The sequence below is a fragment of the Ciconia boyciana genome, chromosome 2, assembly GCF_034638445.1.
Source record: "Ciconia boyciana chromosome 2, ASM3463844v1, whole genome shotgun sequence".
NCBI classification, from domain to species: Eukaryota; Metazoa; Chordata; class Aves; order Ciconiiformes; family Ciconiidae; genus Ciconia; species Ciconia boyciana.
The window spans coordinates 54,575,455-54,599,271 of NC_132935.1; the positions used below are offsets into that span (position 1 = coordinate 54,575,455).

The 23,817-nt window shown below is 44.3% G+C and overlaps 1 protein-coding gene across 3 annotated transcripts in view; it reads right to left on the reverse strand.

Moving 5' to 3' along the window:
• The window catches only part of DLGAP1 (DLG associated protein 1), a 265,714-nt gene that overhangs the window by 7,426 nt on the left and 234,471 nt on the right, over positions 1-23,817 (reverse strand). For all 3 annotated transcript variants that reach the window (XM_072851299.1, XM_072851301.1, XM_072851300.1), the window contains 2 exons: positions 20,584-20,675; positions 7,670-8,088 (listed from right to left, as the gene is read on the reverse strand). In XM_072851299.1, the coding sequence (XP_072707400.1) occupies positions 7,670-8,088; positions 20,584-20,675 (511 nt within the window). The remainder of the gene's footprint in view (positions 1-7,669; positions 8,089-20,583; positions 20,676-23,817) is intronic.

A 23,817-nucleotide genomic window follows, 5' to 3' on the forward strand; every position in this document is an offset into this window, starting at 1 on the left:
TTTTGTATAAAACCTAACACAACGTTAGCAGAGCTCCACTGGGAACGTACTGCTAAGCATTTTGACTTACCACACTGAAAAATAAATAAATAGATAAATAAATAAACACAACTTTGCTATAATCCCTTCTGACAACATTTTTAGGGTCTCACGATCCTGTGACCGGCAACAGTGCATGTCAGCAGCTTGCGACCAGAACGCCACCATGCAGTATTTGGTAAGAGACAGGCCTCTCCAAGGGATTCACTTGCATAGCCACATGCTAAGCAAACTGGCACAAACACTCATGATGAAATGAAACCAGACACACAGTAGTACCAAATCTGTGTTCTGCTCCTTCAAGGCAAGTGCCTTTTCCTTCATCAGCCTTAAAGCTCGTTCCTTAAGGCAGCTGAAGGAAAAGTGGGATGCAGAGTTCATTTATACTTTGAACATACGAAGGGAAAAAAAAAGCGGGGGTGGGGGGGGAAGAGAGAGTCTTTTCACTTTTTTTTTCAGAAACTATAGGAGAGAGCTCTGTGAACACACACAGAGCCTAGACTTTCATTTTGTTCCCAGAACTCAGCTCAGCACTGCCAGGAAATAGCCGTGAGCTGGAAGATTCACTAAGCAGAATATTTTCAGCATATTGCGCAGGGAGTTTTGCACACAACTCTCATTATTGTTAGCAAGGCTTGCGTGTCTAATTCTATGCGCACAGTGCTGAAAATGGACCCCTTGGTGCGTCTAGTCATTTATGCAACCCAATATGCAAACCACTCAACTGAAAGGACTCTTCAATAGTAGGAGGAGCTACTCCGGGAGCTTTCATGTGGTTCCCATTGTTATGAAAACTCTTCCCACTGAGTATATTTGGGAACAGCTGCCTCATCTGGAGCTCGGCCACTCTGACGCTTCCCAAGACTTGAGAAGGGGAGAAAAAACAGTCTCTCGACTTCTCGGGACAAAAATGATGAGGCAGGCTCTTCCTGGAAACCTGCACCACCCGAGCTGGAAATCACGTTCCAAGAAGGAAGAAATGTAAATACACCTTGTTGGTGATGGATGGGAATGTGCCCCTTTCTTTGAGGGAAGAAGAGCTTAATATTCAGAGATGTCAGCAGAGGGAAAAGGAAGTCCTTGTCCTTGGCTGCCTAGCGACTGGCTATTTGCCTAAAAACCATCATCCCAGCTGACTGTGGGATGCATGCTGATGCTGTTCTCTATTGTTGCCACTTCTGCTGTAGCCGCGGCTGTATCTAGTCAAGTGTCACTGATTCCTCGCCCCTCAAAAGCAAGCGGTCTGTTAATGTGCAACCAGTCAACAACCAACTCCGTCATGGAAGTTAGGGGGAAAAGAAAAAAAAAAAAAGACAAAGCATGCGAAAGACTGAAAGGAATCTCTCCAGAAGGCACAAAGCCTTATCAATAGTTTTGTTTCCAAACGCAGGTTGCTTTCAGTGTTTCAAAGGCAGAGTGCTCGTTTTGCTTACTCAGTCAAAACCTCCGGTGCCAAAGAGAAAGGCCAAGGTGTAGTAAAAAACCAAAAAGTAAAAATAGACCGATACTTTCTGAGGAGAAAATCCTGCAAAGTTTGAAGCCAAATACCGAGAAAATAAGTCAATTGCAAAGATAATGCTCAAAATACATAGGAAAGAATTAGCGAAATCTTTAACAGCAAGGGAGATGGGGTACAGGAGAAAAACATAAACACTCAAATCGATGTGTTGAGCTAATAGGATACAAACAAAATGTATAAAACCAAGCAACAACAAAAAATACCGACCCATCAGAATGCAATCATAACGGACTTAAACACCTATATAATGTTATTCATGACTGCTTTCTATTTCATACAGGGTTATACAGCACACTCAGCACTGTTGAATCTGAATGCCTTCCAGTAATGCATTAAGCAACATTATTAACATCCGTCATATGCTTTGCTGTTGCCCCTTCCCCAGGGGGAGAAGTGTGTCTGCTGCAGTGGTTTGTTTTTATAGTTTGAATTTTTCCTCCCCTCTCACCCCTTGATTTCACCTCTCTTCCTTGCAAATCCAGTTCTCTCCTGTGACAACTTTTAAGAAATAGACAGTTATGCCTATTGTGGAAGAACTGCTTCAGTATAGCTATTTTGATATAATTCAGCTATTGTGGAGTGCCTCCTCACCATTATTGTTTTTGACTCAGGGTTGCAGAATGTTATTCTAGGATCGACACATGCCAGTGAATTTCCTTGTGTCTCTAACCCCGCAACCTGTTCTCCTTTTAAAACCTTCTTAAATATAAACTTAGACTACGTGCTGTTCAAGCAATTTGTTCTTGCTTCTCTTGGTGCTAAGAACTGCATAGGACCTACTTTGGGATTGTGGAGCTCTATCTATCTCCTCCCTCTCCCCCCATTTTCATGGGCAAAGAAATGAAACAACAAAAAAAAGAATTTCAAACACAAGCAAAGAATTGGTGATATTGTCGTCTGCTCTACCTTGGAAGGAGACTCTGTGTGTAATGAGGATAACAAAATATAAGAAAACAACAACAAAAACCACCCGTAGTGATGTGAAAAGTCATCATATAGAAGCCACAGGAGTTTTGAGGAGAGGCAGCATTATTAGGCCTTAAAACACCAACTGATCTCTTTGCATTTCAACTTTGACAGGCCCCAGGGTCTAACAAGTGACAAAAGAGGCACTTTAGAACTGTGACTATCAAATGCCCTTAATGTGAAAACACCTGGTTGGTAGGCAGGACGCAAGCTAGGGAACAGAAAACCAGCGACTTGTTCATGGCCCCAGGAGCAAGTGGCAGGAACAATAGCTGAAATTACAGGGACACAGCCTGACATTTGCGTTGCAGATGTTGGCTGGGCACTGTGCATATGAAGAAATCCTGCCATAGAGCTGTCACAATCCATTTCCAAGTCAGGATGGACCAGCATTTTAGCCTATTCATGTTGACAGACCTACATTTAAATAATGCCAAGCATGACAAAAGCCAGGAAATTCAAAGTTAAAGCTACTGCTCAGGTCTTAAGCTCAGCTATTAAGGAGAAAACAGCCAAATGGAGCAAGCCATGGAAGAGGCAGTCCTTGCTTTGAGTCATATTTACTTATAAGAGTGATCTCATTGAAATTAATAGGGCTGTCTGCATGAGTAAATGCTGTTCACTGGGAGTAAAGCAGTTTCCATGTGTACTCTGACTTACTCGGCTTTTATTAGCACACTTCATGTTTTTTCCCTGACGATACTGTTTCCTTGCTTGCGGATTTCTCTTTTTTCCTTGCTAGCCTTTGGACAGTGGTAGGAATTCCAGCCTGTAGCTGGCTTTCCTTGGAGAAACCCTCGCAGACGGAGAAGTCCCTTCTGGGGAGAAAAGAAAACCGGAGGAAGAAAAGGATGAGTTGGGCGGATGGCCAGAGGCACGTAGCCAGGGGGATTCCAGCAGGACTCGGCCACACGTCAGGCTGGTGACCGTCCCTCTGCAAGGTTGCATCAGCCTGCTGCAGGATGAGGCTGCCTCGCACCTCTGAGCGGGATGGACCAGGACAGCTTGGGGAAGCCCTGCAGAGGACTGGAAGATGGTTTTCCTTGCTCGTGACTGATAGTGAACTCAAGGGTCTCCTTTTCTTTTGCCATGCACAACTACTGCAAAAAGAATATCTTTTCCTTAACTTTCTTCTCTTGTGTCTAGCCTTCACTCTTTCACCTTTTCCTTTGAAACAATCAAAACAAAAGAAAAGAGCAGAAAGTGTGCAAACATTGCATAATTTGCCAGAACTGGCTGAATTTGCAGAGACTCTGGTCCTAAGCAGCGAGGTTACTGCAGATTTGAGGTCAACCTTTGTTTGCAGACTAGCCTGGAGGAATATAATATACATGCGAGACAGTTGTAATGACATGTCTTGTCAGAGCCTTGGTTTTCTATTTTAGCTTTTACTGTATTGGCCTGACTTGTCTCGCCGCTAAACCCACATTACACCTGACTTGTGGTGAATCAGGCACCCTGTTTGCTTCCAATGGTTATCTTTGCATCGAAGCCACATTACAACCCTGCGTGAAAGAGAAACATTTCTGAAGGGGGGCAAAATGAAGCCCTCTGGTTCATCCAGAAAGGTTAATGCCCCATGTGAAATAAAAACAACAGCAAAAAATCCAGCAAAAGCCAGGCTGAGGTGGTAGGTATATGATCCTGTGCTCACTGCTGCTGTGAAAAAAAGAGGCCAGAGGCTGCTCGCTAACAGCACTGCGTGGGGAGCCAGGCCTGTTGCTGCTAATTCTGTGTGTAAATGGTTACTCCAGATGCCTGAGCCAAAAGTCACCAACATCAGCGGCAAGGCTCTGACTATATGAAATTTTGCAAGGGAGAGACAGGAGGAGAGAGCAGAGGGTTGAGGAGAAAACAAAAAAAAAAAAGGTAAACAATTTATTTCACTTGGGGCCTGATCCAAAGCATCAATCAACAATCATAAGGTGTGTAGCCTCATATCTCTAACATCTTCTTTTTTTATGAGAGCCCTCGAGTTTGTAGCCAATGTCCCTGTAACAACAAAATACATGGAAACCATATCAAGTATCCTAGCTTAAAGTGTGAGTGGTATTCATCTGCCCGTTATACATGCTGCGGCTTTATCAGAAAATGATTTCAGATAAAACCAGAATATACTATACAATAAATAATTCATGGTGGAAGGGCAGCCACATTTCTCTCTATATTGGCATTTCATCGTGCAGCCACTGAACCACAGCTTGTTTTTATACACAGCAGCAGACTCCATTTCCCAGCTAGAAACATTCAATCCCATCTGGTAGATTCATTCCCAGCTAGATAATACCCAACGTATCTATGTAACATACAAGCTACTGTCAAACAGCAGCGAGCCGTCTCCCCGAGACAGCTGTTTCGCACAAGGGCCGCATTGTCTGAAGGAAGCGTGGATCGTTTTACGCGGAGCGCCGGGGGGACGAGCCCTCTGTCAGCTGCCATGGCATCGAGAAAACCTCGCTCATCACACGTTCTTGTTATTTTGTTATCTGGCCAAACACACGCTGGGGATGTCGTGTTGAAAACAAAGGATGTGTTCCCTGCTCTGGTTATATTTCATTAGGAAAACCAAAGCAAACACACCTCTTCTGCTCCTTTCCTCCCTCTCTTCAAAGTTTATAGACATATGAAAAAGACATATTTCGGGGCAGGGTTTGTAACAGCCAGGCTTTTGTTTCTGGCACTGCTGAGCGGGCAGCGTGGCCCCGACCATATGCTTTTCCTTGGCACCAGGTAGAGCAGGGCGTGCTGAGCTGCAGCGGAGAGCTCTGCGCAGCCTCCACGGGAGGCAGCTGCCACGTGCCAGAGCAGCCGACAGCGTCACGCCAAAATCTGTACCTCACCAGTGACCACAAAACCCAGGTGACCCCTTTCCTCCTCCCATTTCCAGTGATCATGAGAAGTGCCGGTCAGAAAAACGAAGAGGAGGAATAATCTGCGGGACACATGCCATGTGCGCTGTAAGGAGGCATTGGGAATAGCCAGGCTAACCACTCCTTTATCCTTCCCATAACTGACTTCCCCCACTGATTGCTCAAAGAAGAGCCCTTTAAAACTATCATATATCAAAGACACCAAGACACTGAGAGAAAATTCTGTGCATGGATATATACACATTCTGCATGTATCAGCCTTGTAAAATTCACTTCATGTTCTTTTCCCAAGGTGAATAACTACTTTGGTACACAAATAAAATACTTGTAGGTTTTTCCATTATTATCTGTTTATAGAATCACAGAACAATAGAACGGTTTGGGTTGGAAGGGACCTTTAAAGATCATATAGTCCACTCCCCCTGCCATAGCCAGGGACATCTTTGACTAGATCAGGTTGCTCAAAGCCCCATTCAACCTGACTTTGAACACTTTTACTGATGAGGCATCCACAACTTCTCTGGGCAACTTGTTCCAGTGCCTCCCCTCCCCTCCCCCTCATCCCACCCAGCAGAAAATGTCTTCCCTATGTCCAATCTAAGTTGTGGCAAAGAGAAAGCAAGTGGGTTTTGTGGCTTGGACTTACAAATGTTGTGTATTTCCTATTTGTTATGTGGTCACACTTCTTTCTCAATCTAAAATCTCTTAGTTCATGAGGTTTATTTCTTGCATACTAACAACAGAAAACCTTTGTATTCTGATACATGTTCAAAGAGATTTTTGAATGTATTGATGATGTAAATTAAAAATGAGGTTCAAATACTCTAAAACTTGGGGAATCTGGATCTGCTTTGAAGGCTAATCCTTCTGTATTTTTCTCACAGAAGAAATAATTAGCCTATTATGTAACAGAAATTTTGTAGAAATAGAAAACCTTAACATACCTTAATGATAAGTTTATCTATCTCATACTTTCCATTAGAAGTCAATTTCCAGTTGCTTATAATAGTGTCTAACTTTAACTATGTAGATCAAGCTTCTCTATGGTTATTTCTTCCATTGGGTTGAATGGAAAGTTCCAGCAGAAACAGCTTATGCATTTCTATGAATTTAAAACCCCATATTTTTTACCAGTATTAATTCCTTTCCTTCCATAAATCAAAACCTTCACATCTCAAAAGAATTTTAGCACCTCCCTTCTTGAAAGGAAGGGTTAGAAATTTGGAAGGAGCAATCCTGGAACTGAAGTAGTAGTCCTTGCTTTGGTAGGAGCTAATTTGAGGGTCAGAAAAGTGTTATTTGCTATATCTGGGAAAATACGCTTAGGTGTGCCTAAATGATACAATATTGTACTCCCTGTATGCAGCTGCTCCTTTGCTTTCTAGAGACTCCCTCCTAGAATTTGAAAAAGCTTCATTCACAAGGAGCATGCCCTTAAGCTCACAGGTTTACCTATGTCCAAAAATTGACAGCTATCAATAGTACTGCTCCTTGTAATGGAAGTAAGTGGAAAAAACTTCCATTTTTACTGGGAGAAAAAATTCTGGACAGGGAGCCACATGTTCAGCTCTTCTTCCCTAATTAGCGTGAATGAATAAGTCGTGAGCTACCCAACCATTCTTACTAATGAAGGCTTACTAGACATTCCCATTACCTTACAGGTGGGGTAATACTTCTGACAGCGGTGACAACTGAGATGTAGTTTGCATGTGTGTGTTTTTTATTACAGAATATGGAGAGCTTGTTTTACTGGGAAGATCAAAGAGGAATGAGAACTGCAAGGGAGATGAAGGGAGACTGGACAGGGGAAGAGAGGGAGAACAACTTGGAAGCACAACTGAAATCTCTTTCAGTTGGGAGTAGCATTTGAAGACTCTGATGCCAATCACCATCTAAAAAGGGAGCTAAAATACAAATTTAATGAAAAGGAACTAGAATCTGTTCAATTATATTCTAAGGTTATGAGAAGTGATTCACATGGAAGAGTTAAGAAACATTAATACTACAAGATCCCTAACCATGATCTCCTAATTATCTGTTGAACTATGCAATCCCAAAAGCTAATACCTCTGGAGTTTCAGAAGTGCCGAGAATTTGCATTCCCTGTCAACTTTAATAAGGATTATTATATACATACATACAGTCCTTTTGAGAATCACGACCATAGCTTCATTAGCTAAATAAGAAAGGACACAATACAGAATTCACTGGAGTAAATTTGATCTATATTAAATACTTTTTTATAGTTGCAATATTATTGTACGCAGTTACTTACTGTCCTCAGGTAAGTTGTTTTCCCGTTCTTCTCTCTCCATCTGTTGGCACCAGCCCTCCATACGATCTCTCTCTGCCTGAAGTAGCTTCAGAAACCAGTGGCCATCTCGTGGGCACACTGACCTTTGAACAGCTTCCAGAGGATCTTCAGTGATAGAGTCAATCCAGGGGTCAGGAGGAGGTAAAATTGATGGATCAAAATCTGTATCAAAGTCATCATCCACTGCACATGCATGGTAATGGTTTCCTGACCCTTGTATGCTAACAGTAGAGGTGCTTGCATCTCGGGAAAATTGTCTTGATATTTGTCCAGAACACGTATTGTCCTCTTGAGGGTCGATTATTTCAAAGTTCTCATGGAAATCCAGGTCTGCTTGCACAGCTGTTGTTACGCTATTAGATCGTGTAAACCTGCGAAAGCTTTGGAGAGCACAAACGTAAAATATTTAGAAAGTTTTTTCTAGGTAACTCGGTAGAAAATGACTTATTAAGATTCTGCCACTCCTTGTAAGACTGGCAGTCACAGCTCTCAGTGCTACACTCAGGTGTTCTTTCTTGAAATGCTCAGCATAAACTTCTTTTCTCATTGCCAGACAACAAACAAACATCTCTCTTTTTTCCATGCAAGCTCACTGTTTATTGAGACAAGTGCCCCTAATTGTTTTGTGGTTTAACAAAGCCAGAGGCTAGCCCCAGAGACAGCTCATAGTGTCAGTAGCTCAGGATTTTAGGTTACCAATTAATGAAAAGTTTAAAGGGCCCAATTTTAAGAAGTGGCTTATCTTTCAACTTTTAAAACTCACACCCCTTTGAAGTTGCACACCCAAACTCACAAGCCACATTTAAAAATCATACATGTGAGATTGATAAGATAGTAATACCAAGGAGTCCACTATCTATGTAATGTTATACATTCCTTTTATAAAGAAGATAAGTATTTTTAACCCAGATAAGTATTTTATATTGCTTCTTCATAATTACTTTTCATCATTATGTACCTGCTAGTTTACTACTTCTGCAAATACCACTGCCATCTCTCACAATTTTAGCACCCATTCCCACCGTTAAGACAGTTTGTTTTTCACATCCAACTATCAGTTTCTAAATGGTCTTCTCCTTTTCACCAAAGCTAACATTCTCAGTTGCTGTCTCTGTTACCCTCATCGTGATGGCTGCTACCCCATAGATAGCTTCCTTTCACCTTGCATAGTTTCCCTGTGTTGGAGCCTCTGAGGGCAGAGAGCAAACCCTGAGAGTAAAGGCAAAATCAGGGGAGAGAGGAGGTTTGGGGCTTTGGGTTTGGGTAGGTTTTCTTTACGTAAACAGCACCCCAAATTCTGCAGTCCAAGGCATCTGAGGTAAAGAGACTGATAGAGAAGGAGCAGAGGGAAGTGTAAGGAGTAAGAGACACCTAATGCTGTTGTAGGGGATGGTAGTGAGAGCAGATATGACAAGCAGTAAATTGTGGAGGGAATGAGTGGAAAACCTGCAGGCAAATAATTACAGAGAGTCAGGGTAACTCTAGAACCTGATGCACTGAGGAACACAAGAAAACGAGCGAAGCAGACATCTGTCTTGACCCATGATGAAAGGAGATAAAGAAGGTAGAACCATAAAGTAATTAATGGAGATGTTACTTAAATTAGTAATATTTAGGCTTCCCAATTAACATAGTTTTGAACCGAATAGGGACAGATTCCCACCCCTTCTTCCTACTAATCCAGGATGCCTGTGCACTCATGCAGCTGGTACTTTGCTTCTAATTTGTTCACAATCTCACATTTACTCTTGAAACCAGTGTTAGGACCTGTTTCCCTGTGATATTTTGGCTGGTTTGCCCTTACCAGTTCTATTTTTAGTTTGAGCTCAAGCAGCAATGAAAATGCTGAGGAGATAGTGAAACTAGATGCTGGGCACCATTTCACTCCCTTTCATTTATACTCCACCTTCCACTGAAGAGCAATAGCTGATTAGACAAGTCCAACTGACAGCAAAACTTTTTCCAGTATATTTGGTCTGGAGTTGCGGAGGGAGCAGATGGAAGGATGCTGAGAGAGAATTTCATATCCAGATACCTCAGGAGGAGTGCAGCAGACTTCGGGGAGGACTGTATCAAGTCCTGCTGATAGAGGAAATTAGTGGCTGTTGATCTGAGGCTTTGAGAGGAGTAGAGCAGAGCAAAACAGGAGTTGAGAAGGGTTCTTCAATTAATAAAAGACACCATTTCCTCTGCAGAGGAAAGCTACAAGTAGATTCTCAGACACACCAATCTCTGGAAAACTTTAATAATAGATTGTGTGTATTTTTTTAATAATCGCCTAGAATGCAAACATTTTAATGTAGCACCTTGCAGTTCTTTTGAAAAAGGTGTTGTTAAATGATGAAGAAGTCCCGGTTATGCCACCTTAGTTTTGCACTATATGCACCAGCAAACTGAAAAATATGGAGCAAGCAGAACTCTTCAGCTCGGTAGCATTTATCCTTTGACAAGCAGAGCAAAGCATTTTGCTACGGACTGATACAGCAGAAAAAGTACAAAAGGGAGGACAAGGACCATTGGAGATATGGTATGGCTTCCCTAGGAGGAAAGAGATTTCTTGGTTTAGAAAGCAGATGGCTGAGGAGAGATACGAGAGCCTTATGAAATCCCGACTGGGTGATGTTTCGCTATTTCTCAGAGTGCAAGAACTGTGGGGAGGAAGGCAGCCAGTTGCAAGGCTTAGAGGTCTAAAGATTTAAATCTAGCGAAAGGAAGCACTTCTTCACACAATGTGTAATTAAATTGCCACAGGATCCTGGGAAAACCAAAGGTAAAAATAGGTTCAAAGAGAACCTGATCAAATTCACAGGAGATAGGTCCAGGAAGAGCTATTACACAGATGTCATATCTGGTTTAGGAAGTCCCTGAACAACAGACTGCTAAATTGGGAAGGTCTGCTGGGAGAAGCAGTGCTTTATACACACCCTTTGTACTTTTCCTTTACACATACTCCTTTATACTTTTCCTAAGTGTCTGCTACTGGCCCCTGGCAGAGAAAAGCTGTTAGACTGGTATTAGTGGTTAGAAAGACTTTAGCTTTAGGCTGACATTACAATGAAAGTCTTTTGGTCCAGTCCATGCTAGGTTTTAAAAAGTTGATTTAATTTGGCCACCAACCTGACAAATCCCTTATCTGCACTGAAGTGTGTGTGTGCATACACACACAGACACAGGCACACAAACACATGTGCCTACACAGGTACATGTTCACACAGGATTTCTTTTCAGTTATTTAGTCAGGGTTCACTGAGAGCCAAAGCATTAGTACGTGGTGTACTCTTCCACACCTTCCAGGCTACTGGAGAGAAAAGCAAATCCCTTAATCCAGACTCGTTCTTCTCCATGCCCCTACCTCCACATCACAGACGCCTTCTACTTTCCCCAGTGCCCTAGACTCTACTATCCTTCTATTTTAGATTACCATTTGTATTTTCAGTTAACAGCCTGGCTTTTCAGTGTACACCAAATCCCAAATGTGAAAATATCAAGGTCTACTTGGCAAAAGGATGTATTGCTGGAGGCACTACATTTCAAAGCTTTCAGGAGTGTACTCTTACTGGGTTCAGTATGAGCTAGTACCACCAAAACTATAAAACAAATAAAACAGAATGACCTACTTTTTTTTGCCTTTGTTTTATCTATATAATAGCATGCTACAAGCCTGCTTGACAGATTCTTGGCACTGGATTGTGTAACCTGTCTGTCTTCTAAAGAAAAACAACTTGGCAATAGAATATAGCATCAGTTCAAAATTAAAAAAATAGTCCCAAGGAAATGTATGTTGAATGAAATGGAAATGCAGGAAGGCACCCACTATCTGCCTACCTCCAGCACATCTATATAATCTGCCTAATAGATGGTAATTTTAGTCTCTGACATAGCTTCCTCACTCACTTCCAGGATGTTTTACTCTTACAAAATACCGTTTGTGTCCCACATGAATCTTTTTTTTTGTTTTGCTTTCAGTTAAAACTCCATACCAGAGGAGAGCTGCTGAAGCTAATGCCTAAGTTTTCACTGTTTCTACACATACAAAACATTCACTGGTCTACCTAAAAAAAAAGTTATCCTAAATTGCTGGTAATCGTTAAAAACAGAGATTTGCTTCTTCCTCTGCTTTCAGGCTTGGCCCTTTTGTAATCAGTTGTGCCCTGCAGGCACAAGGTGTAATAATTACAGCTTCAGAGAACTACAGCAGATATCTGGCCTAAGGTGCAGAAAGCCATGAAGCCTCAGACTGGATAAACCAGTATGGAGAACAACAGCATGATGTGTTTTGAACAGCAACAACAGGGTCACTTGTTAGCATTCGACTCTCTAAGTCTTCTTTTGCTTTCTGTTGAAAAACATGTTTACATCTCAACCCAGAGAACTTCTTTCTTTCCTAAAAAAAACCCCAAACCCCAGAAAAGATCTAGGTTTCAAACCAAGTGATGCATGGTGAGCCTCAGAGGCACTTACATTAAATTCAGCCTGCCTCACTTTACCCATTGGCTGTACTCTTTCTTGGCTGTGGGGTTCCCTGCTAAGGTTGCAGCCGCTGTCAGCAGAACAAAACAAACTGCAGAAGGAGTTAGCAGATATGGTACCATGTCTTCTAATGGCACAATCTTCGGCCATACATCTTCAAGCTACACAATTTTGTGTGCTTTGCTCTATCCCTACCCCTTGTCCCATTCGCATAGTCTTTTTTCATCACTAAGAGTCTTAGCAGGGAAACTCTAATCCCTTATGGCAATGTTAGAATAGACTATTTTAGTTGGAAGGGACCTACAACGATCTTCTGGTCCAACAGCCTGACCAATTCAGGGCTGCCCAAAAGTCAAAGCATGTTATTAAGGGCATTGTCCAAATGCCTCTTAAACACTGAATGGCTTGGGGCATCCGCCACCTCTCTAGGAAGCCTGTGCCAGGGTTTGACCACCCTCCTACCAAAGAAATGCTTCCTAATATCCAGTCTAAACCTCCCCTGGTGCAGCTTTGAACCATTCCCACGCATCCTATCACTGGATACCAGGGAGAAGAGATCAGCCCCTCCCTCTCCACTTCCCCATCCTCTGTAGAGAGCAATGAGGTCACCCCTCAGCCTCCTCTTCTCCAAACTAGACAAGCCCAAAGTCCTCAGCCGCTCCTCACAAGACATGCCTTCCAGCCCTTGCACCAGCTTTGTTGTCCTCCTCTGGACGCATTCAAGGACCTTTGCAACCTTCTTAAATTGTGGGGCCCAGAACTGCACACAGTACTCATGGTGAGGCCGCACCAACGCTGGATACAGCGGGACAATCCCCTCTTTTGACCGGCTGGTCATGCTGTGTTTGATGCACCCCAGGATGCGGTTTGCCCCCTTGGCTGCCAGGGCACACTGCTGACTCACATTGACCCTGCTGCCGACCAGCACCCCCAGATCCCTTTCTGCAGGGCTGCTCTCCAGCCACGCCTCTCCCCATTTATACTTGTGCTTGGTGTTACTCTGTCCTAGGTGCAGAATCTGCATTTGGACTTTTTAAATTCCATCCCATTAATCATTGCCCAATGCTCCAATCCATCCAGATCCCTCTGCAAGGCCTCCTGTCCCTCAAGAGAGTCAACAGCACGTCCCAGTTTGGTATTATCAACAGACTTGCTAATGGTGCATTCAACTCCTGCATCCAGATCGCTGATAAATATATTGAACAGCACTGGCCCTAGAATGGAGCCCTGAGGAACACCGCTGGTGACCAGTTGCCAGCCAGATGTAGCCCCATTCACTACAACCCTTTGAGCCCTGCCATTCAGCCAGTTCTTCACCCAGTGCACCGTGAACCTGCTCATCCCACAGCTGGACAATTTGTCCAGAAGGATACTGTGAGGGACAGTATCAAGAGCCTTACTAAAATCTAGAAAAACAACATCCACTGCCTTCCCTTCATCCACTGGGTGGGTGACCTTATCATAGAAGGATATCAAATGAGCTAAACAGGACTTTTCCTTTGTGAACCCGTGTTGACTGTGCCCGATGACTGCATTATTCTTTAAATGCCTTTCAATAGTACGCAGTATAATCATTTCCACAATTTTTCCAGGAACTGAGGTTAGACTAACAGGTCTGTAGGTTCCTGGGTCTTCCCTCACGCCCTTCTTATAAATTGGAATAACGTTGGCTAGCTTCCAGTCAGCGGGGACCTCCCCAGACTCCCAAGACCTTTGGTAGATGATCGAGAGTGGTCCTGCCATAACATCCGCTAGCTCCTTCAGTACGCTGGGATGAATCCCATCAGGCCCCATGGACTTGTGAACATTCAGCTGATACAGCTGGTCCCTTACAATTTCAGTGTCCAAACAAATGGATGCAAACCAAGAAAACAATATTGCTGCTCCAACCCCACTCTCCACAGCAGCTCATCTTCGTCCATTGCCCAGAAGGCACAAGCCACGCCTGTCACTCGTGGCACCTGAAACCTCCTCCCTGTCTCCCCTGGGATCCCCGAGGGCAAGGCAGCAGCCCCTGGTGCACTTAGCCTCCCCGGGGATGCCCCACTGCGGACCATGATGCCCCACGATGCCCTTGGGACACGGGCGTGGAAAAAGACGGGACGAGTGGTGCTGTTTTGGTGGCTGTCTCGGCACCTGAAGGACCTGGGTCTACTACTAATAAATAACAATGTCAGAATTTCAAGTAATGTCCCTGCTTCCTCACTCTGCCCAGCTTCTCCCTCTCCCACCGCTCATTGCTATAGTACTGCAGTGCTGATCCCAGGCTATGCTTGAAGAAGGCAGCCTGTTGCGATGAGAAGTTCCGGCCCTACCCAAGACTCTACTGGCGTGGGCCCAGCTCCTTGGCAGTGGTCAGCACCCCAACAGAAAGCAGCCAAGAGGGGGCAAAGAAAACAAGTATGCTGTGGCGAGAAGCCAAGGCCTTAGCACAGTTCTCCACCGCCATGTCCCCACTGTCCCCTGCAGACCTGCCGACCTGAGATGGCCCCTCCGCTCCCCCAGCATGGCAGTGGTAGGGCCCACAGACTTGGGAACCAGCACCCGCGGGGGGCCTGCCACTGCTGTGGCAAGTCTGTGCCTGTTCCACAGGCACACAGAGCAAGGGCTGTCCATGCCCGGGTGCGCTGAGCTGCTGCACAGCCCACCCCAGGGCTGTGCTCCCCTCTATCCCTCCTGCCGGCACGTGGTATGGTTCCCAGTGACAGAGAGGGTGGGCAGCCATCCAGCCCCATCGCTCTGGCAGGACACCCCTCCTTGCTGGGTATCAGAGAGGCTTGAAGTCCAAGATGTAAGGGAGTGTGGCGAAACCAGGGAGGTTTCCAGGGAAAGGAAATGTCTAATGCGATGTGGGGACAGCACTTGGCCGCTTTACACACAGAGATCCCACAACCACTTTTTTTTTTTTTTTTTTTACCATATATTGGCCTTTGCATTGCAAAGCAGAGGGTGCTGGCTGGAGTGCTCAGCCTCCCACCAGGTCCTGGGCTGGAGGAGAGAGGCTATTGCCAACCAGCGGGGTCTGATCAGAAATTTATGGCAAATTCTGCAAATGCCAGGCTTGGGGCAGCCCACCAGCAGGTGGGCTCTGATCTGATCACAGGCAGCCGTGGCTGGGGAAGGAAATTGGCCATGTCAGCGCTGGTGGCTGCTTCACCTTCTGCTGACCAGAGTGGCAGTTCCTCCCCCAAGCATGCGTGGGGCGGCAGGAGGTGTGGAGAGTGGATCCCACCAGGGTGGGACTGGGCAGGGGCAGAGCACCCTCAGCCCCAGGCACGCTGCTCTTCCCAGGCAGGGCCTCTTTCAGGCCAGAGGCCCCTCAGCCAAAGGGACCCATGGTCAGCCATGTGCTTGGGCCACCATCACAATGGCCTGCTGGTGTCACACGCCACCTCCTCACTGCCCATTGATCCCCACCCTGTAAAATGGCATCCCTGCCCCTGGCCACCACTCGCTGAGCTGCTCATGCCTGCAGCGCTGGCAATCGGAGCAGGAAAGGAGCGGGAAGCCTCAGGCAGCAATTGCCAGCCTCTGGGTGCTGCACCCCAATGCCCAGTGAAGCTGCCAAATGCAGTCGAAGGGCAACTAGAAGATCGGCCGAACCAAAGAAGACATCTGGGGACTCTTTGGTTGGCGACCCAAAGAGTCTGGTGACTCTGAGCATGGCACAGAGCCAGTGGAGGTCGACCCACTGGAAGATCAGGAGGAGCCCATGGAGGTCGATCCAATTCCAGCAGACCTAGCCGGGTACTGCAATGCTGATCCTAGGCTATGCTTGAAGAAGGGAGCCCGTCGCACTGAGAGGGTCTGGCCCCACCCAAGGCTCTATCGGCATGGGCCCAGCTCCTCGGCAGCAGTCAGGTATGCTGCAGGCGGGAAGCCGAGGCCTTAGTGCAGCCTGACGGAGCGTGTCTCCCAGCCGTCAATCAATCAATTAATCTCCATCCATCAATCTCCCTTGAAACATGGTGGAGCTTCAAGTGCTGCTTGGGCTCTTCCTCCCCGTCCTGCACTGCCCTGCTGCCCCCCAGACATTCATGGGGTACCTACCCTGCCCTTTCCAGTCTGCGAGTACCACAGCAGTGCAGGGAGGAGGTCATGCTACAGAGACCATCCTCGGCGAATACACACCCTGTGCTGGGCACGTCCCTCACCAGCAGTTTGCAGAAGATGGAGGATCAAAGTGTTCCTGAGATCTCTCACCTTCAAATAAACCTGTTCTAACCTTTGCCTTGTGACACTGGCCAACGCTGGGGAGAACAGCTGGAACAAGAGGGAGCAACACTTTGTCGAGGCCTAGCACACGAGGCCAGGTCAGGGCCCTTAGCTTTAAACAGGGAATATTATGAAGCCTTGTTTTTGAAACTGCATCTCTCTTCTTCTGAATACCAGCTCAGTCACTTGCAGCCAGGTTAGAATTATAGAATCATAGAATCATAGAGTGGTTTGAGTCGTCAGGAACCTTCAAAGGTCATCTAGTCCAATCCCCCTGCAATGAGCAGGGACATCTTCAACTAGATCAGGTTGCTCAGAGCCCCGTCCAGCCTGACCTTGAATGTTTCCAGGGATGGGGCATCTACCACCTTCAGAATTTCTCAGTGGAATGGCTTCCACTGTGGAGAACACAGATAGCTAGAAAATGCTGCAGACAAAAGCCAGGGAAATATCAGTCCCAGATCAGCTTACTCAAAATGCAGATTTGAAGGTCCTGTCCTAAAGACTGGAGAGTTAAGAAGTTTAAGAGCGTACCTCAAACTTCGCTACTTGACTGGCTTGCTTTGCAGGGAAGACCCTAAAACCTGAGTATATTTTGTCAGGACAGTAAGGGACCAAACCCAATAACCTAAATGAAAAAAAGAGAAAAATATGGCTTTTTATAGTAACAAAAGCCAAAGATGTGGGGCTTTTTTCCTTGAAGAGACAGGAGAGTATTTTTGGTTGGTTTTTTGGTTTTCTTTTTTTTATGTTACCCCACCACCATTTCAAATCATTTTACTTTATACCACACCAAGAGGTATGGTGTGGTAAACCACGGTTTATACCACACTAAGAGGTGGGGGCACCTTCCCTGGCCCCACAGAAGCCAGAGAAAATGGAGAAGGACCATATGTCTATGGTCTTAGTCTCCCATGGCAGTGTTCTTACTTCAGAAACTACTGTTGTTTCAGCATTGATAAATTCTTGTGATGGCAAACCAAGTACAATTACCAGCTGATGGTATGACTAGGAGCAATAAGCAAGACACTTTTGGGGGTGAGGGTGTAACAGAAGGAGATCTTGGGGCAGACAAGGTAAAATGCAAGAGAGACTAAAAGTGATTACAGAACTATGGGACTGAGAGTCCCTTGTTCAATAAGAATGTGTGCTAATTGGCCTGGCACAATATATGACTTCTTCTTTTCTGGTTCAGTAGAACTGGTTGACTTCCAAGAACTCAATTATCTTCTATAAGTGAGGAATGGAAGGTGGTCCCTTGAGGTCAAGAAGAAGTCGCAGGTAGAGAGAAACGAAAAACAGAAATGGACAGAAATGGAAGTGCCCTGAGATTGCACTGATCAGCTTCATGAGATACATGTTTCAAAATTGCCCTGGAAGGGGTGAGTCATGTGAGGAAAGGGGAAGAACATTTTGGCTGGGGCTTTGTTAGCATCATGGGGGAGATCAGGTGAGAGATAAAAGAGTAACAGCAGGAAGATCATGAGGTCACCATTGAAAGAAATGCATACCAGTTTTTTTCCACGAGAAGGACTAGACAGAGGTACTCCATATAAATGCTAGGAATTGTAGAGCTGCACTTAGGGAATGGGTACGAAAAAGATTATTGAGGGCAGGCAGTATGAAGAACTGAATATAAGATGAATAGCAGTGATAGATCCAGTTGTAATATGGTCAGGTAGCGGTAGGCACATTTATCCTTTGAGCAGTACAAGAGGAGGAGGAGGAGGACTCAGAGTCATTTGTCTTGGCAGGAAGCCCAGGTTAGAGAGAGTGAAGGGCTAATGAAAGGTCTGAGTCGAGATGGAAGATGGAAGAGATAGAGCTGTCCTCTGAAGATGCTCTGTTTTTGAGCTACTTAGATCAAGAAACGGAGGCAAAATCTTTTGCTTACTTGGTCCAAGCACAGAAGCAGGAATATTTAAAAGGACATGAGGAGGTAAGACTCCTTAGTGTGCGAATGACAGTCATATGAGGTGAGGGAAAGGGGGAGGAAAGAGCAGGAAGCAAAGAAGAGCAAAACAAATTTTGTCTGGTGCGCTTTTGGTGTATTAAGCAAAGAGCTTTCTTGTTTTATAACTGCACTTAATAGCTTAGACTGGCATGGAAACATGATAAATTTACTGTATTTACCCTCTTTGCTGTGTCATGCTTCTCTTCTTCTTTTATATTTATTTAATATTTCTGAAGCCTGGAAGATTTTTAGAAACATTCATTTGTCAAAGATGCAACTCAAAAGGGCTTTTCTGAGACTCTGCAGATGTTATGGTGCAGGGGCAGGGAAGAATGCACTGTATTTACAATTCTATTCCTGTAACAGATAATCAATACATTGTGCACTGCTGTGTTAAAAAAAAAAGGGATATGAGTGCCAAACTGTGATGATAAGCCCTTTGTGTCTTGAGTGCACTCATTTTCTAAGGATTAGGGGCTGTCCTTTATCAGCCAGTTCACTTCTGAAAGTCCATGATAGATTGCTGTTTGCCAGTCTGCTCCAAACAGCAGCAACCTCATCAGCAAGGAACCCCCCAAACACAGCTGTCAGTAGGTAATGCAGAAATACTGCTTTCTCAGGGCAGACCCTTACAGGCAAACCTTACCTTTTTATCTGGAGCAATAAAAACTGCAATAGAAAGAGGACTTTGGAAGTAAGGTATTTACAAACAGCCATTTCTTTCTTGCTTTGCTTTTCTGTTTTGGGTTTGTTTTTTTTTTTTGTTGGGTTTTTTTTTTTTGGAGGGGAGGGGGAGGGTTGGGCTTTTGGGGTAGTTATTTCCTTTGTGCTCAGGCTGAAGGGAAATGGTCCTTCGGCATCTATTCTAATGTGCTCATTTATCTAGTGCTGGAAGAGTTGTGGGTAAATGGGGCTAAGGTCTAACACATAAAGAAATGTCTGCCAGCAAGAGATGTTTTAGCAGGTTAATGAGGAACTTGGTAACAGCCTAGCAGGGTCATTGCAAAGTCACATTTCTTTTTGCTGAAATCACTGTAGCCTTTTAAAACCACAGGAAAATACTCTGCTACTTTATGGGGAGATTTTGTTGAATTGAAAATGGTGTAGATAACATGTTATTTTTGAGTATTTTTAGCAGACGTAGGAAAAAATCTGTGTGAAAATGGACATCTCTACTCACTACTGCAGTCGGCGGGCCAGAGGAGGGCAGAGGGCCCTCATTTTGTCAGCTGAGATTTGCTGCACCCAGGTTTTCTCTGGAGAGATTGCAAGGGCGACTCTTCCCTCACCGACAAGCGATACTGGCCCGAGGCTTCTCCTACGCTGTGGTACAGGGAGTTATCCACAAAGTGGCTCCCGGACCCCAAAGTTATGCTGTGCCCAAACGGCTTGCGAAAAATGAACAAAGACTTGGGTGGGTGCTTGGAGCCGCAGCAGCAATGGGCAGGCCTGCACACTCAGAGGCGAGGGGAGAGTCTGGCTTCTCTTCAGCCACTGAGTCCACATTTGGGCAGGAATTAGGGTTTGCTGATGTGGTCAAGCAAACAGAAACTTTATGTGTCTGGAAAGTGCCATGCACAGTCATGCTGCCCTGCAATGTAACTGAAATTTGTCATCCAAAAGAAACATAACCCTTGAAGACATCAACTACTCTAGATTTTTTTTTTTCATTTTTATTGGAGCATATTTGTTTACTAATTCAGGTTACACTGCAGATTAGAGAGAGAACTGAGTTTTACAGGCTTGCTTTTTAATCTCAGCAATTTTTTGCAAGGGAGCAGTTGTAATGCGGAGATGTCTGGGTGAGATACCTGAGCAAAAGCAATCAAGTTTGGCTCTGCCACTGCGCTGCTCCACGTAGCTGAAATTATTCTGCTGAAAACCAAGGTAAACTTCCCCATCAACGCTATGCTGCTGCAGCCATCCTGAAACTAATACTCCAGCTGCATCACCTTCCACTGTTTAGGTAGATTTTCTGGGGAAAAAGAGCTTATTAAAAGTATATTGACCTTCAAAATATGTGGCACTTTTCTTCCAGTTCTCCCACTGGTCCTGAAAATTCCCCTCTGAGAAATAAGAGCTACAGCATTTATAAGACTCGGCTTTTCAGCTGGGTGATCTAACAATTCATCCAGGAAGCAGGTTTATATGGTCATGCGTGCAGGAACTAGGGTTCTTAAAAATTAGTTGTGGCATAATTATTTACTTTAGAAAAACAGTATTAACTTTTACTCACCACTTCTCCTCCTCTACTTGAACTCCTATGGACTGGAACTTACTGGTTGCTTTATTTTCCCCTGATTTGGTGGATTCTTCAGCACCATCAACCTTAAAAAAGATTAACCAGCTAATTAGAATGTATTTTAGCAGAGATATCACCCAGCTACTTACAATTTCTATGCATGATAACTACTAAGTGTATGCACTTATAGCTTGTACCATAAGTACCTTCATCATCAGATAGCTTATCTGTGCTGCACCCATTTCTGATGTTATTAGTGAATATTCATCATTTTTGTTAATCTATAAGGCATTTCTGGTAAGACAGCATTCGGCCTGCAAAATGCAGATGGAGTTTATCCAGTATTTTATGGAGGCTGGATGCTCAGATTTGCCAGAGCAAATCTCTGAGCAGCTGTAACTCCACTTGCTGCGCTCCACCATTTGTTTCATTTTACCTGTTAGTCTGTATATGCATGCATATGTGAACTCACGTCAAAATTATGTGTTTATTTTGTTTAAATGTTAGTGCCCTGAATCAGAGCACTGTACAGATAAGATTTAAAGAAAGCAGATGCAGCTCTTGGAATACATTTACTTTACTGCTTCATCATGCAAACAGGTGGTCCCCAGGAACACAGGCAGGAACTTTATACCACCTCTCCATCACTGTGAGGAGATTTATACCAATGTTATAAAGTTAAAATTTAACCATAGATGTGTCTTTGAGCAAAATCACAAACTTCTGGTCCAATCAGTATAGCTGTTAATTCCCAACTCTATATATGACATTGTTAGTCATACAAGAAAAAAGATTTCTGGCACACAGAATTTTTGGTCCACAGCAGTGTCACGAAGTGACCTGTGGATCTACTCTGACCCTGGGTGTACAAAATCTCCAGCTGTAGTTAGCATCTGTTCCACCAGTAAATGAGCTTGTTGTTGAGAGCCAATTTAACAGCCTATGCAGGAAAAGTGCTCAAGGAGGGATGGGAGTTACAGAGCTGTTCAGTGAAGTAGGGTACTTACCTGATACTGAGGCTTTTGGGGAGATAACTACACCTTAAATCCCATAACTGACAGAGAAGCAACCTTTTGATGGAAGGGTTTTTCTTTGCTTTGCTTTACTTTGTTTGCTAAACAGATTTACAGCGAAGGCTTATGGTGTCCTAAGAGTGACTGAGGGGTGTGGAGGACACGAACGGAGGTTCATCACAAGTGCACATTAGGTTTATTTGTTAGAGGAGGAAGCAAACCAAGAATATGCCTCTGGCTAAAGCAGCTTGCCCTGCTTTACAGAGATGGGCCACAATATAAGTAAGGTGTATACCTGGTCTGAGTTCAGTCTAAGCCTAAACTAGGCTCCCTTTACAGTCAGTGGAGAGAGACTGACTTCATACTGCCAGTCAGAGGGCGGACATCCTACCTACCTATTTTAGGGCAGTTGTCTCTAAGAGAAGTAATTTCTGGCAGCAATGTCAGTCTTACGGTATTTCCACTCCCACACTACCCCTTCAGCTGTACCAGCCTGACTGCTTGTGCAATGATGCTGCAAAATAGGCCAGACAGCAGCCTGGTAAAGTAGTTTTCTTTTATTTGTGAAGCCTATCTGACTCTAAAAATCTCATAGATGGGCACAGCTGGGAGGGTGGCATGGTGCATGGGCAAGAATCCTGTAAGGCTATATCACTGCTGAAGGTTTTGCTTAATGTAATCCCTTCTTTAGGCATCTCCGTTGGTTTGTACACAAAAACTACCCTGGCAGCTCCTCACGTACCATCCCCAGGCAGCTTCCACATATGATTATGCTGGTCATCTGTAAATCTCAAAATTTTAGGGGGAGATTTTCAAAGCCTTGAACAGCATTTGAGGCTCTGGTTTCCTCAGATCTCAGGAAACTGAGGCCTCTATACCTCTCAAAAGCAGCATTTGTTATTGCAGTAACACCACCTTAAGAAGAGACAGCGGGGAGATGGTGTCTCAAGAGCCACAATTCACATTACCATTGTTCGTTTTGGCTTCTGCAAACATGGAATTTCTTCCTAAACACTTTGCAGGGTGTTTGCCTGCTAAGGAGTCATTGTTGCTTTGCTCAGTGAAATGAGGGATTAAAACAATAAAATGGCACTTTAGGCTTGGCTGGGTATGGGAATAAGTAATAGAAGAACTTTCCTCTATCCCTGTCCCACCTGGATCTTGCTCCTGTGTTTAACACTGAACATCAGCCCTTCTTTCAGAATATACCCAAAACAAACGGCTGTGAAGCAGCAAAAGGCTACAGCAGAGGCAGCAAACCGAACCCACAGGCAATAGTAATTATTGCCTTTCCAAGAAGAAGCGAAAAGTCACAGCCCTGGGATGGCATACTTCTACACAGCACCTCTCATCTCATCTCATCAGGCTGATGCAGAGATTTCACGGTAAATTCTTAGGCTTTGCTAATCAGATAAGCCTGTCCAGGCACATAGTGCTGTGCTTACAACCTCCATCTGCAAAAAAAAAAAAAATCGTGTCTTCTTGTGAAGGCCGATAAACTGTGGATTGCTATTCTGTTTGCTTGGGATTCATCTCCCCTCCAAACTTGTGTTGATTCTCAGTTGATTGTAAGTTCAAGTACTTTGTTGCAAAAGCTAATCCTGCAAGCAGATAGTTGGAGTCCTATGCACATTCTTTGGGGGGGGGCATGGGAAAGATTAATTAAGAAAGTAGATTAAATTGGTCTAGTTTATTTGCTCTTCTCCTTCCTGTAAATGGGAGTGAACTTTGGCAGGGTTAGTTTTCTTGTTTCATTCCAGTAGAGGTAACAAAATGTAATTTTCTTTAACAAGGGCAAATCAGAAGGAACTTAGGCTCTGCACTTGAGGCTGAGATAGGAACAATGCTGCCTCATTCAAGCGGCTACCAGTCATTATGAAATGCATGAATAAGCAGTGACAATTAATTCAGTGAGGCTGGATGAAAATATTTTTTGGGTGATAGTGTAATGTAAATCATTGTTTTACACATTCCCTTTCAATGATTTAATTCATGCCTTTCTGACCCCCTCTGTGTTATGATTCATAGATTAGTGCTCATGTGTGTAATTTAACAGAGCTGAATAACAAGCAGCAAGGAGACTTAAACAAATCCTTGCATCTGATGTTTTTACGATAAATTAGTAAAACATCATTAGCACCATGTGGAATGATTATGCTGCTGCAATTTCTACTTAGGTACCTGTCAGGAAAAGAAGAAAAACACACAAAACATT